Source organism: Chenopodium album, chromosome 7 (genome assembly GCF_948465745.1).
Source record: "Chenopodium album chromosome 7, dcCheAlbu1.1, whole genome shotgun sequence".
Taxonomy (NCBI): Eukaryota; Viridiplantae; Streptophyta; class Magnoliopsida; order Caryophyllales; family Amaranthaceae; genus Chenopodium; species Chenopodium album.
In genome coordinates this window covers 69860567-69873120 of record NC_137840.1, presented here as the reverse complement: position 1 = coordinate 69873120, position 12554 = coordinate 69860567, and the positions used below count along the sequence as shown (strand labels likewise).

The 12554-nt window shown below is 34.1% G+C and overlaps 1 protein-coding gene across 1 annotated transcript; it reads left to right on the top strand.

The window, feature by feature from the left end:
* LOC145639337 (choline/ethanolaminephosphotransferase 1-like) lies at positions 1-12221 on the top strand. Its single transcript, XM_081690559.1, has 20 exons — positions 1-137; positions 1320-1526; positions 2204-2213; positions 2338-2388; positions 2805-2882; positions 3447-3522; positions 3653-3675; positions 3747-3847; positions 4427-4521; positions 5147-5215; positions 8002-8071; positions 8466-8529; positions 8635-8675; positions 8787-8871; positions 9042-9104; positions 10091-10149; positions 10227-10279; positions 10611-10683; positions 11880-11927; positions 12031-12221. Exons 2-19 carry the CDS (start codon positions 1390-1392, stop codon positions 11899-11901), a joined length of 1170 nt encoding a protein of 389 aa, XP_081546685.1. The 5' UTR covers positions 1-137; positions 1320-1389; the 3' UTR covers positions 11902-11927; positions 12031-12221.
* The last annotated feature ends 333 nt before the right edge of the window (positions 12222-12554 follow it).

Genomic DNA, 12554 nt, shown 5'->3' with positions numbered 1-12554 from the left:
CTCCCTCAGTCTGTCGTCATATCCCAAATACGCGCATGCACGGACCAGACAACGAACACTCACACTCTCTCTCTCTTCAAACTACCACCGCCAACGGTGGTTTCCGGCGGATTTTACGGCGTCGTTTATAAATTCCGGTGACTTAACTTCTCTCCAGCTTACTCATCATTTTCTCTCTTCGTTTTCAATCGATCGTATCTTACTCCTTAATTTTCTAGTAACTTCTTCACTCATTTCACATTAATTGATTACATTCAACGTACTATAGTCTCCAATTTAAGGTAATTTATTCCAAAATTTAACTCATTATGTTAATGTTTTGTTACAGTTTTATTCGTATTCCTCGAATTATTGTTGTTTGTGGAAAAGTGAGTTTAATTTGAGTTTGAATTTGTGAAATTTAATCTAATTTTTATTTTATTTGATGCTTAGTGTTGTGATGAATTTATAGTTTGATTTTATTTGGCATCAAATTAGTGAAATTGTCGTTAATTTGTTGAAATTTTGGGTTTATTTATGAATTTGTGTATATACTATATGAAGTTACTTTGAGAAAATATGGAAATTTTGGCTAAGGTGTCAATCTTTATACCTTAAGTCTTAAGGCAGCCGTGCTGTAGTTTCGTTTGATCGATGATCGAATTGATTATAAGAAGAGACTTGTTTATCTGAATTCTGATAATTGTTGAACTTTTGAACTTAATTTGTAGCTAGGAGATATTAAGGTTAATATGCCTACATATCATGCTTTACCTTGGCAAATGGCAGTTATATCATTTCAGTTTATTGGTATTTAGGAGCTTCGCCGGGTAGAGGGAAGGCATTTTATACATCGCATTATTTCTGTTGATAGTAGTTTGGTACAATACCTCTGCCATGATATCCTGATGTCATGTGCTAAACCATGTACTTCATGTTTGCATTTAGAAAAGTAAGTTTTTAAGTGAGAGTTGTGACCATTGATCGGGAACTTCATCGAACTTGAGCTTAACTACATTGTTCCAACTACTCAGCGGATCAATGAAAAGAAACTTTATATATTTTCATAAAAAAAATTAAGCTTTAGTTGACACAAACTAAAAGCTAAACTTAAAGAGATTGATTGATTTATGCGTATTTGGATGGAGTCTTTTTACTCAAAACAATTTAAAAAGAAAATGGGTGCCGTATAAAGAGGTTTAAGGGGGCAGTTTTATCCGATATCTTAAATTGTCCGGCAATTTGATATTTAATAAGTTCTCTCTCTTGTCATTACCTTTATGTGAATCGGATGGTTTGCAGAGCTGGTCACTGATTTGTAGGTTTGATGTGTTGTGTAGGTTGCTTGTGCCTTGTGCTGTATTGAACTATCTGGACTTTTGGAAGTACTAATAATTTGAAAGAGAGAAGATGGGGTATATAGGGGCTCATGGTATTGCTGCGCTACATAGATACAAATATAGTGGTGAGGATCACTCATACACAGCCAAATACATTTTACAACCATTCTGGACTCGATTTGTGCATATTTTCCCTCTTTGGATGCCGTAAGTATCCTCTCATCCTTATTTTTACCTTTTTAGTTTCTTTTGCTTCGATTATACTATAGTTGAGTAGATTTGCCCTCGAAGTTGGATATTTTCTTGATTTAATTTGAAAGTTGAGATTGATTTCTATGTTGATACAAAACAGGAAAATAAATTGTGCTTCTTAATAGTGATTAGTGTGATTGAAATTAGGAAAATCTCAATTAATGGAGGAAAATATACTACTAATTTTGTCACCCTCTTATAGTTATAATATCACCGTGTATCATTTGGAGCCATCTCAAGGAGTTGCACCTTTTTTTAGAACTAGCTTATTGAATGTATTGAGCCGTTGCCGGATTCAGGAAGTTATGAACTGTACTGTGGGTAGGAAATAGGCACATGCTTGTTTTGATTGGTTCATTTGGTTGAAGCCACCTTTAATAGTGTGGGTAAATCTGATATTGCATTTCTTTGTGTCTTGAACTTTAGTTCATCGTTATCTCAAAAGTATAAAATTCATATGGCATTGGTTTTCGACTTTTAGCGCAAGCATATGTTTGTTTTGCATAAGTTAAGGTGCATTTGTTGGTTTCTTGAATCTACAGTATTCTAATTCTTTTTTATAAGCTTGTATACTTATTTACTAATCGTCTACCTTTATTTGTGCATCTTTTCCATATGTGGATGCTTCTCAGCCCAAATATGGTAATTATCACTCAATTGCTTTTTTAATTTCTCATTCTCTTAATCTTTCTGCACTTTCTTACTAATTCTGCTTTATCAACTTGATTGTTTGTGGTTTGTAAATGGCAACCTATTTTTGGTGCAGATAACACTTACTGGATTCATGTTCTTAATGACTTCTGCATTACTTGGATATGTAAGTGAATGAAATTTCTCTTTGGTTCAGTCTTAATCTTGATGGTTTGGTAGCCCTATGTCAGATTTTTCTTCCTTGTGTGTAATTTATGTAGCATTTTGATTGAGAGTATTTTTAAGTTTAAACAGTTGAAGTTTATTTCATACTAGTGGACTGATTAAATGGCTGATTACTCATATTAGTTTTACAATCGACTTTGCTAGTTATGAAAGTGTGTGAGAGCATGAAAACTTCTCTAATAAGTGATAGTATCAAGTTTAGCTCATTTATGAAATATTTTGCTCTAGAATTGGTTACATTATGATTGGTGTAGTATGAAGTGCTCATGTTATTCTTAGAGATGGTTGAAATTGTTTAGTGATTATGAATCTGTTATGTTGCTTGCTAATGAATCACAAAAATGTCTTCATTTTCAGCTATACTCACCTCGTCTGGATTCACCACCACCTAGATGGGTTCATTTCATGCATGGATTACTGCTCTTTTTGTACCAGGTTAGTTTTCCCTGCGGGTGACATCATAACCTTTTTCTATTTGTTAAGTAAAAAATATTCAGTTATCTTGTTACTTCAGTTTTGTTAAGTTGATTTTATCAGGTGCTCTCTCTTCTATCTTTATTCCCCCAATCTGAAAAATCAAAACCCTAATTTTTGTTCCTTCAACCCTAAAACCCAATGCCCTTTCATACAGTACTGTTTAGTACTTTAGTCTAACATCAAATAGAGCATAGTGATGCTTGTTGGCACACATTGTGTTATCACATCTATGATTTTAACTTCTAATCAGCTACAATTATTTTTATTTGGTGATTTTCACAACTCTTATGTATAAGCCAATGCACAAACTTAGGATTTTTGCTTGTCAGCATAAACTTTTCCTATGTGTAGTAGCACTGTTTAGAAAAACAAATAAGGGATGGAGGGAGTAGTATGATAGTAAATGTACTATATTTAGATGCTTTGTTTTTAGATACGCACAAAATTCACTCGTTATTTGATGTTTATTGCACTTGCCATCAAATTTCTTACTTTCTCTCCTCTTTTTCGATTACACTCTAGACCTTTGATGCTGTAGACGGAAAGCAAGCAAGACGTACCAATTCATCAAGTCCGTTGGGCGAGCTTTTTGACCATGGTAGGTTTTTAAGCTTTTTTTTTCTTCCCCTTTGGCTTACTTTTATTGTTGTTGTCAGTTTATCTCTCATTTGTTACAAATGTTTAAAACTTGTGTGATGTACCTTTGACATGTTTATTTTTCATTGCAGGATGTGATGCTCTCGCTTGTGCTGTAAGTGTGTTCCCTTTCAGTAATGTTTTATTCTTAAAACAGATGGCCTTAAACCAAATTTTTCCTCTCAGTTTGAAGCTCTTGCTTTTGGGAGTACTGCTATGTGCGGAAGAGCGACTTTCTGGTTTTGGGTAATTGCAGCTATTCCATTTTATGGTGCAACATGGGAACAGTATGTGGTCTAAAATTTGCTACTCTATTACCCGAATCAACTGAGTTAGTTGTGTAGTCTTGATAGCCTATGTAGGTACATGTTGCAATTTTTTCATTTTGTTAATGGCAAATCATTGAAAGAGTTATGTGTGTTTTGTAATAGTGCACTTTCTTTAGTCTCATCAGATAGTGCTCTATGCTGATATCTCAATCACATTACTATAGCTAATACCCAAAAAAGTGAGCCAAAAGAAAAGTGTGTTTTACCTTGTTAGAATTACATTACTACCTTTTGAAGAGTTCCTATATTTTCCTTATTATTATTCATCACCATGACCTGCACCACCATTTTTGGCAATTATGTAGACAAATAAATTAAATTTTATTATAGAAAAATGAATTTGATATCTTTCATTTACTATTTGAAATAATATTTCTACAATATTTGTAAATTTTTACGAGTATTGTTGTGTATTGGACCTCAACCCATCTTGATGACATTTATATTTTTCTGTTTGCTAAATCTTCAATTCTTCTTTTTTCTTCCTTCTGATTTGCAACTTGACTGGCCCCCTCTTTTTTTGGTTGTGATGCTCAGCTACTTCACCAATACGCTAATACTTCCTGTAATCAATGGACCTACGGAAGGTCTTATGCTGATCTACTTGTGTCACTTCTTCACAACTTTTGTAGGTAAGCCGCTGCAAAACTTGAGAGTTACAGCAGCACTCATTGCATTTTTATGCAATTCACATGCATTAGATATCACTGTAGTGTTTAGTTGATTGGCACCTCATGTTCTTGTGCTTTTATTGAAAAAAGAAACTTATGTTGGCACTGGCTGTTTAGGAATTTTATTTTGTGATTGACTGGTCATTAGTTAGATACAATCTGATTCAACCAACTTACCGAGTATTCGTGTATTTAATTTATGGCACTTTGTGATGTATATCTCTAATTGGCTGCATTGGACAATTACAATGCTCAGCTTTAGAACATATCTCTATATTTTATTTCTCTGATATTGGGGTTGCTAAAGGTGAATACTGCTGGCAGAATCTTAAGTTTTGATCTTTTTATGTTTTTGCATTTGTAATTTTCTACGAGTATGTTGAACCCTGAGGAAAACCACTGGTTATCCATGCATAGATGTATTATGTATTATTGGTGGGACTGTTGGAACCTGGGTGGTAAGGTGTTTATTGTCTGAGATAGTGGCATTGGTTGTATTGTTTACAACAGGGTTTTGTTGATGCATGCATGTGAAAATGTATGTTTCACTGTAAGTAATTTTTTTTAAACTTTTGCTGCTTATTAGGTGCTGAATGGTGGGCTCAACAGTTCGGAGCATCAATACCCTTCTTGAGCTGGGTGCCATTTTTTAGTGGTAATGTAGCAAAGAACTTGAGTACATTCCAAAGTCGTGTTTGATAAATAACTAAATTTTGTTCTGTTGCATATTATAAAGATTAGGTTTATGTATCCTTAACTTGTTGTCCGTGCTATGTCGCATTGATACCAGGTGCACAATATCTGTTGCGGCATCATGCATAAGTTACTCTTTAATTTTATTAACGGGACCAATAGTTACAGGATAACTCAACAGAATTAAAATGACACTAACAACGTGACTGGCTAAAGTCGTATCACCTAGTCAAAAGTAATTCCTAAATTCTCTAACTAAAGTAGATAGGAAGTAGGGTCGAATCCACAGGGAAACTGGTCTTTCTATTCCTAATTAATTAAAGCAATCTAAATTATAAAGTAACCAATATATTATAATCAAAGGATAACTAAGCTATAAGAGTAAAAGTAGGGAAGAATAAGAATAGAGGAAATCAATGAATAAAAGGCCTAGAGCATAGGTTCACCAATAAATAACATTCCAGGGTTTGCATAATAATCAAACATCAATGCATCGATTAATCAGATCATAAAGGGCTTTCGCTACGTATTACAGTCACAAAATTAATCTACCGGTATTAAATCTCCTCTCTCGAATCTCGACTTAACCATTTATAAATTAACCTTCCTATTGAAACTAGACCTAAACATCAATTCTCATCTCTCGAATCTTGAATCAATATTGTCAAACTCATGCATAAAAGATCAGGCCTAATCTAGTCACAGAGCATTAAATCAATCAATAGGAAATTAATCTAGCATTGATAATTAACAACAATAAATCACCTCTTCATATTATTTATGGATCCCCACAAACCCTAGAAAAGAAACTACTCACACATAATTAAATCTAAACTAATCAAAGCAATCAAATAAGACATGATGAAAGAATTAAAATAAATAACTGAGATTAAAGTAGAAGAAATCGTTACCAAAGAATTAAGAGTAAAGTTAAGAACAAAGTATTAGAGAGAGAAACTAATCTAAAAGCTAAGTAGAGAGAGAAAATCTAAAAGAAGAATTAAGAAAGAGTAAAAGAGAAGATCCTAAACTCGCTTAACGGAAAAGTATTTATATCAAGCAAGAATCCTAAAATAAAACAAACTTAAACGATGATTAAACCTCCTAATAATGACACGCGCCCGATAGGGCGAGGCACCGCCCGATCGGGCCTGTCTTTTTACTTCCAGGTGCGTCTCTCGCACCCGGCCGGGCGCGCCTTCGGGCGGGACCTCTAATGGTCGGGCGGCACTCTTGGGCTATTCCTTGGACCTCAATTGGGCTCCAATTCTTCGGGCCAATCCGGATTTCCTCTTCCGGTCTTGAATACTCGGTCCAAATGCCCCGGTATCACATATACCGAGCCCTTAATCACCGGTTCGATGGCTCTAACCGGCCCTGGGCTATGAAGGATGGTCGTGCTTCTCCAATAGAAACTCCATAATATCTCGGGAAAATGCTCTAAAAGTGCAAATCCCTACAAAAATCAACCAAATCTACGAAAACACTAGAAAACACCAATTAGTAATAAAAGTGGCTCTAAAGAGCCAAAAACACTACTAATTATGACCAAGGGACGGGGGTAAATTACTATATAAAATGGATATATCACAACGGAATGTGTATTTTATGGATTTGTGGCCCTTGTGAACACATATAGTGTGTTTATGTGATTATTTATTTTTATTATAATATAAATCTATAGTTATCATTTTTTTGTTTTATATTTGTAAATTATTCATATATGCTTCACTAGCTGGTACTCCTTGAAGTATTTATGAATTGTTGGCATGCTAAGGGTTGATAAATCATCCAACCTAAACATCTATTGACCTGTATTCTGTTTTATAAGAATCCATAGGCCTACGATAGTGTTTCCTAATTTGCTCAACTTCCTGAAATGATTTGAAACATACAATCTGTTGTGTGGTACATGTTATCTTGGTATACTTTTGGACTAGATGCTTTTGTACTTTTCCTATGTGCTACAGCTAATTGCTTTCCATATAGGATGATTTATATACTAAAGAACATTACTTGAACCATGAAAGTATAAGATTGTGATGTGCATTGCCTTTTTTAGTTTGGTTGTATCATAAAGAACTTTGAATGTGTCTGAATTCTGTAGGCTGTGGAATGTCATTTGTCTTTTACTGTAGTACAGAGATATACAGGGAGCCTTTGATTGACAGCTGCTTATTATTCAGTCTATCATGTTAATCTTTTTTTAGGCAAAAATTGTAATGTCTTCATTTATGGTAAGCCAAATTAGAGTTTTAGAATGGCTAGAAACTTAGAATAAAAGGTTTATTGTATTTACTAATTGCTAGCAGTAGTTTTGTTGTAATTATTGAATTTTTTTATTTTTTTTTTTCTTTTTTTGATGTTTTTATTTCTTTCCATTTACATAGAAAATGAATATTTGGGCTTTGGGATAACCTGTGATGCTTATGTTATGGAGTAAAACTTGTAGTTCTTTGTCCTGGTCAATGTTGTCATTTTTTAAGATGGATCCATGCATGTTATAATCTACATGAGACTTGCCTAATACTGTAAAAGTCGGGTTTGCCTTATCTATATTTCTTCTATCCAAATTACTAGACATATTAATTTATCTATTTTTCTCCCTCATTTTTGGTCTTTGATTTTTTGGTCTAAGATGGATGCGTATCTGTGTTAGGTTATTGAATAGGCTAATTACTCTATATCATTTTACTCTTGGTAGATGCATCCTTGAATGTTGACACCCTCCTTTGCTTTCTGTTTTAGGGATCCCAACATACCAAGTTGCGTTGTACTTCATGATAGCTTCGGGTGTGATACCGACTGTTGCATTCAAGTGGGTATTCTTTTCTATGTATATCAATCATATATGTGCACATCATTTCCTTTTTCAATGGATTAGTAGCACATTTAATTGACTTAATTTACATGCTGAATCGGGATAGGATGTGAGGTTCTTGTTCAGGTTTAACTTAAAATAAGGAATTTATCTATGCATGGACACATTTAATCTGAATTTTCTCTGTATATCTGCTTGCGTTAGTTTATGTCGATAATGTTGTTGACAGAAACAGGTATATACTTTCTGCAGTTATTTTATTTTTTAATTTGGTGTTGTACTGAATCATTGGAATGGATGTGCTCAAACAAGTTCTGTATCAGCACGCCTTTTAACCCCTTGTTGCCTGGAATGTTCTCATCTTAATTTTGCTTCTTGTGCACTTGTGCAGCATACAGAATGTCTATAATGTAGTTAAGTTGAGAAAAGGAAGTATGCTGCTAGCATTAGCTATGGTAATAATTGTTTTATGCTTAGCATTATTTATATTGTTTTTATCCTTTGATTATTTATTTATTTATTTCCAATCCGGAACTCATTTTTGATAATATTAATGTCAGCTTTATCCATTCGTGGTGCTCTTGGTTGGGGTCCTTGTGTGGTATAGCTCACTGACCTTCACTTGCTTTTGGTCCTTTGATCCCTTGTTTAATTATAGCAACTGTGGTGGTTCTTCCTTTGTTTTAATGTAGCAACATCGATGGTTCTGCAGGGATTATCTCTCTCCATCTGATCTTATTGGCACTTATCCCCATCTCGTTGTAGTGGGAACTGGACTTGCATTTGGTTTTCTTGTGGTAAGTGAACATTTATGTGGTAACCTTTTTTTTCCCCTTGAGGTAACTTTCCGAAATATTCTATTAGTTAGATTATTGTGCATATTACTTATACTATATGTCTGTAGTATTTGTTTTACCATAGTACTTTTTCTATTGTAAATTTGCTGACGCAATAGTATTATTTGCAGGGAAGGATGATTTTGTCTCATTTGTGTGATGAGCCAAAGGGTCTCAAAACTAGTATGTGTATGGTATGGATTCTAGTTGATGATTAGTTATTATTTTGCAATGTTCCATTTACATGTGCATTATATATTTTTGGGTCGTCTTTTAATAATTTTATATGTCAACTGGTGCAGTCAAGCCTTGGCTACTTTATCTTTTGGAAATTGCTTTTTACATATATTCTCTCGGGGACAGATACCTTACCATAGATATTTATATCTTTTAGTGATCTGTGAGAGGGCTTGTAACCTGTTTTTTATTCTAAAGAACATGCTTCTGTTTGAGAGTTGCCTTTTTTGAGTCTGGTTTATTTGATCTTAAAATACTAAGGGATGGAGTGAGTAGTTGTTTAGTTGACTTTCATGTATAATAGGTAGAAATGAACTTGACTTTCATGTATAATTTTATTCAAGGAAAATGATTTAGCTAACTCATTTATTAATTCGTGTTCTGGTTGCTGACTGTAATCTAGAAAGCTTGAGTTTAAGTAGAGAATATAATGTCCATGTAGACATGGCTTTTCTTCACTGAAAATTTCTACCTTCCTTGTGAGAAGATAAGAGTGGGGCCTTTCCTACCTGTTGTATTAGCAAGTCGGCAACTTTTTTTTTTATTTTTTTTTCTATTTTTTATTTTTAATATGATTATGGGTGGAGGAGGCTAAGGCCACTTAACCGCTAAGGCATAGATTGACTACCCCACAGCTACTCAACATGACTTGAGATGTGGACATCAAGCCTTGAATTAAATAAAATAAATTGGCTTGTGTAATAAGAGACTTCCACTCTCTTAGTCTCTTTGTATCTTTTGGTCAACCTATATTGGAGCCTTTGGACAGACCAAATGGATAAAATATTGGGTCTCTGCTTGTTGAATACCCCTATTGAAAGCTATTCCTAAGAAGTAATATAGCAATGTATACTTAGCTTTTTTTTTTTTTTTTCGTCCTTTTGTTCTAAATAAATCTCTGTTCTGCATTTAGTTGACTAACTCTTTGACTACTTTGCTTCAGTCTCTGTTGTATCTCCCTCTGGCAATTGCAAACGCTTTGACTGCTAGGCTAAATGACGGGTAGGAGATTTACCTATTGGCCTTTTCAATTTTCAGGACTTCAACTTACTAATTTTTTCATTTATACATGTTCACAGAGTTCCATTAGTTGACGAGTCTTTAGTGCTGCTCGGTTATTGTGCTTTTACTGGTATGAATAATTTACTCTTATGTAGCTGATTGCTTTCCCTTTTAAAATTACTTCTATCAGCTTATTATTTATTGTTCGTGAGTGTTCACATTAACTTTGTCTTCCTAACTCAAATTATGGCGGATATATTTTCTCAGCTCATAGAATAAATTTAGTAAATGTAATTAAAGTTAGTTATGAAATAGTCATATACAAAGTTATTTTTGGCTTTCCTCCATTTTCTAAAAATATCGTTTGGAGTAAGGTGAACATGCATGATGCATTCTATTATTCTCTTACTGTTTTGGTGTTGCTTTGCATTATCCTGATGGACTTTTTTGGCCCGGTCCAGCTTGTCTGTACTTGCACTTTGCAACGTCAGTCATCAATGAAATCACAACTGCTTTGGGAATCTATTGCTTCAGGTGACCTTTCCATCTGAATGCTTTTTATAAATTGTCTCACATTTTATTTGCATCCACTTCTTTTGTACAAATGAATAGGGTGGATTAACTGTTTTGTTGCATGTACTTTATTTTTATTTTCCTAATAAATGAAATCATGTAACTGTAAAGCAATCCATCCGTTAATTACTTTGTGTATAAGGCTATATGAGTTTGTTACTGGAACTGTGTATATCTGTTACATCAGAACTAGGGTGTAATTTCCCAGTGCCGTGTATTAGATAGTTTCATGTGACATAGGCTGGCCAGTTAAGTAACATAGCCTTATTTAGAAGACTCAATGACCTTAGAGGAATTTGAGTCCATGCCATCTGGTGGTTGAGGTTAAATTTCCTGGTACGAAGTGCAGTGAAGAATAGGATTTCAATTTCTTACATTATTATGGCTGTTGAGCTCTCTATCACTGCCTCATAATTTGGACACTGCCAGATCCTTTGGAAACTTTACATGTACTCTTGCTGACTTGCTGTTTGAATTCTATCCTCTGCTTTCAAATGCATAAATATCTTATACTTTGTTTCACACCCCAATTTTTGGAAATTGTGGTTTCATGAAGGCAATTGTAAGCATTGCATTCATGGCCATTTCTGCAACAGCTCATTATGCTTTTATAAAAGGGATGTGAGTGCTGATCTTCTTCGTTTATGTTATCCCATGTATCACTTCACTTTTTAAAGTAGAGCTAGCATAAACATACTGGAGTCGGCACTAAAAGTTCCCATATTAGTATAAGGTGGGGAAGTGGATAGAAAAGACTTGAAGATGACAGGGAGCATAATGAATATAAGTATGGGGAAAAGGCTTGGTGCTAACAATTGAGCATTAGCATCAGCTCGAGAAATGAAGTCTATTGAGATGAAGTTTTTGGGTGGTGATGGCAGAGGGAGGTACGATGCATGTCTTGTAGGGAGAAGAGGTTATGATATAGGACTAGAAGAGGTTACGGAACAAAATCTTTATTATGGTGATGGTTAAGGTAGCTTTGAGCCTTTGACCATGGCGTATACTCTACTTAATTAAAGTCATTTGAAATCTATGTTTTTTATTGTGGTTTGAAAGTTTAAATGGTCCAGTTAGACTTGCGACCGAAGAACACACCAACTTTGTTCAGTGTTTATTTCAAATTTGCTTAAACTTTCCGTATATCTGTATTACAGGATTACTAGGAAAGAAGCATGAAGAAGGTTCTTGGCTTCTAGTTCTTGGTATTTCCTTCCTCCTGTACCCTTCTGTATTGCACTTTCATTATTAACTACCAAAGCCTCCCCTTCTCCTGCATTATCGGTTTCCTTGGTTGTGGCAATACAGGTAATTGTGGAAATTTATTTATTCAAAATGTTTTGATCAACTTTGTGCTCGTGGATGTATGATCGATTCCAGATTTTCATTTTGCTAAAACCTAATGTTTGCTCATACTTGATATTTTATTTTTAATATATTTTTCTCTTTAAATTGTATCAGTTTTTATGTTAGTCCCGTTATAAGGAGTATTGCTTAAAGTGTAATTCCATTTTTTTTTTTAATTGCAATATTGTAAGTTTCACAGTTGCTAATGCACATTTTATATTATAAATAGGAAAAATTAGAAATAATAATCCCAACTTTCATCAATTTTGCTACAATAATCCCAACTTCGAATTATTCTGGAATAATTCGAAGTTTAGGGGGTATTCTTTTTCTTCAATCCCAAATCAGTCAACAAAAGTCAATGACCTATAATAGCAGGTCACTTGACACGTGTCAATCCCGGATTAGTCCTTAAAAATAAAAAAAATTAAATTAAATTAAAAAAAAAATCTAAACATCACCAACCACTAGTGAGCCTCCCCTTC

What these genes read in the sequence shown, in the direction of transcription:
- LOC145639337 (XM_081690559.1), top strand. Translation starts at nt 1,390, where the DNA reads ATGGGGTATATAGGGGCTCATGGTATTGCTGCGCTACATAGATACAAA. An exon ending in TTGCATTTGGTTTTCTTGTG is followed by an intron (nt 8,872 to 9,041) that starts GTAAGTGAACAT and finishes TATTATTTGCAG; the next exon opens with GGAAGGATGATTTTGTCTCA. An exon ending in ACTGCTAGGCTAAATGACGG is followed by an intron (nt 10,150 to 10,226) that starts GTAGGAGATTTA and finishes ACATGTTCACAG; the next exon opens with AGTTCCATTAGTTGACGAGT.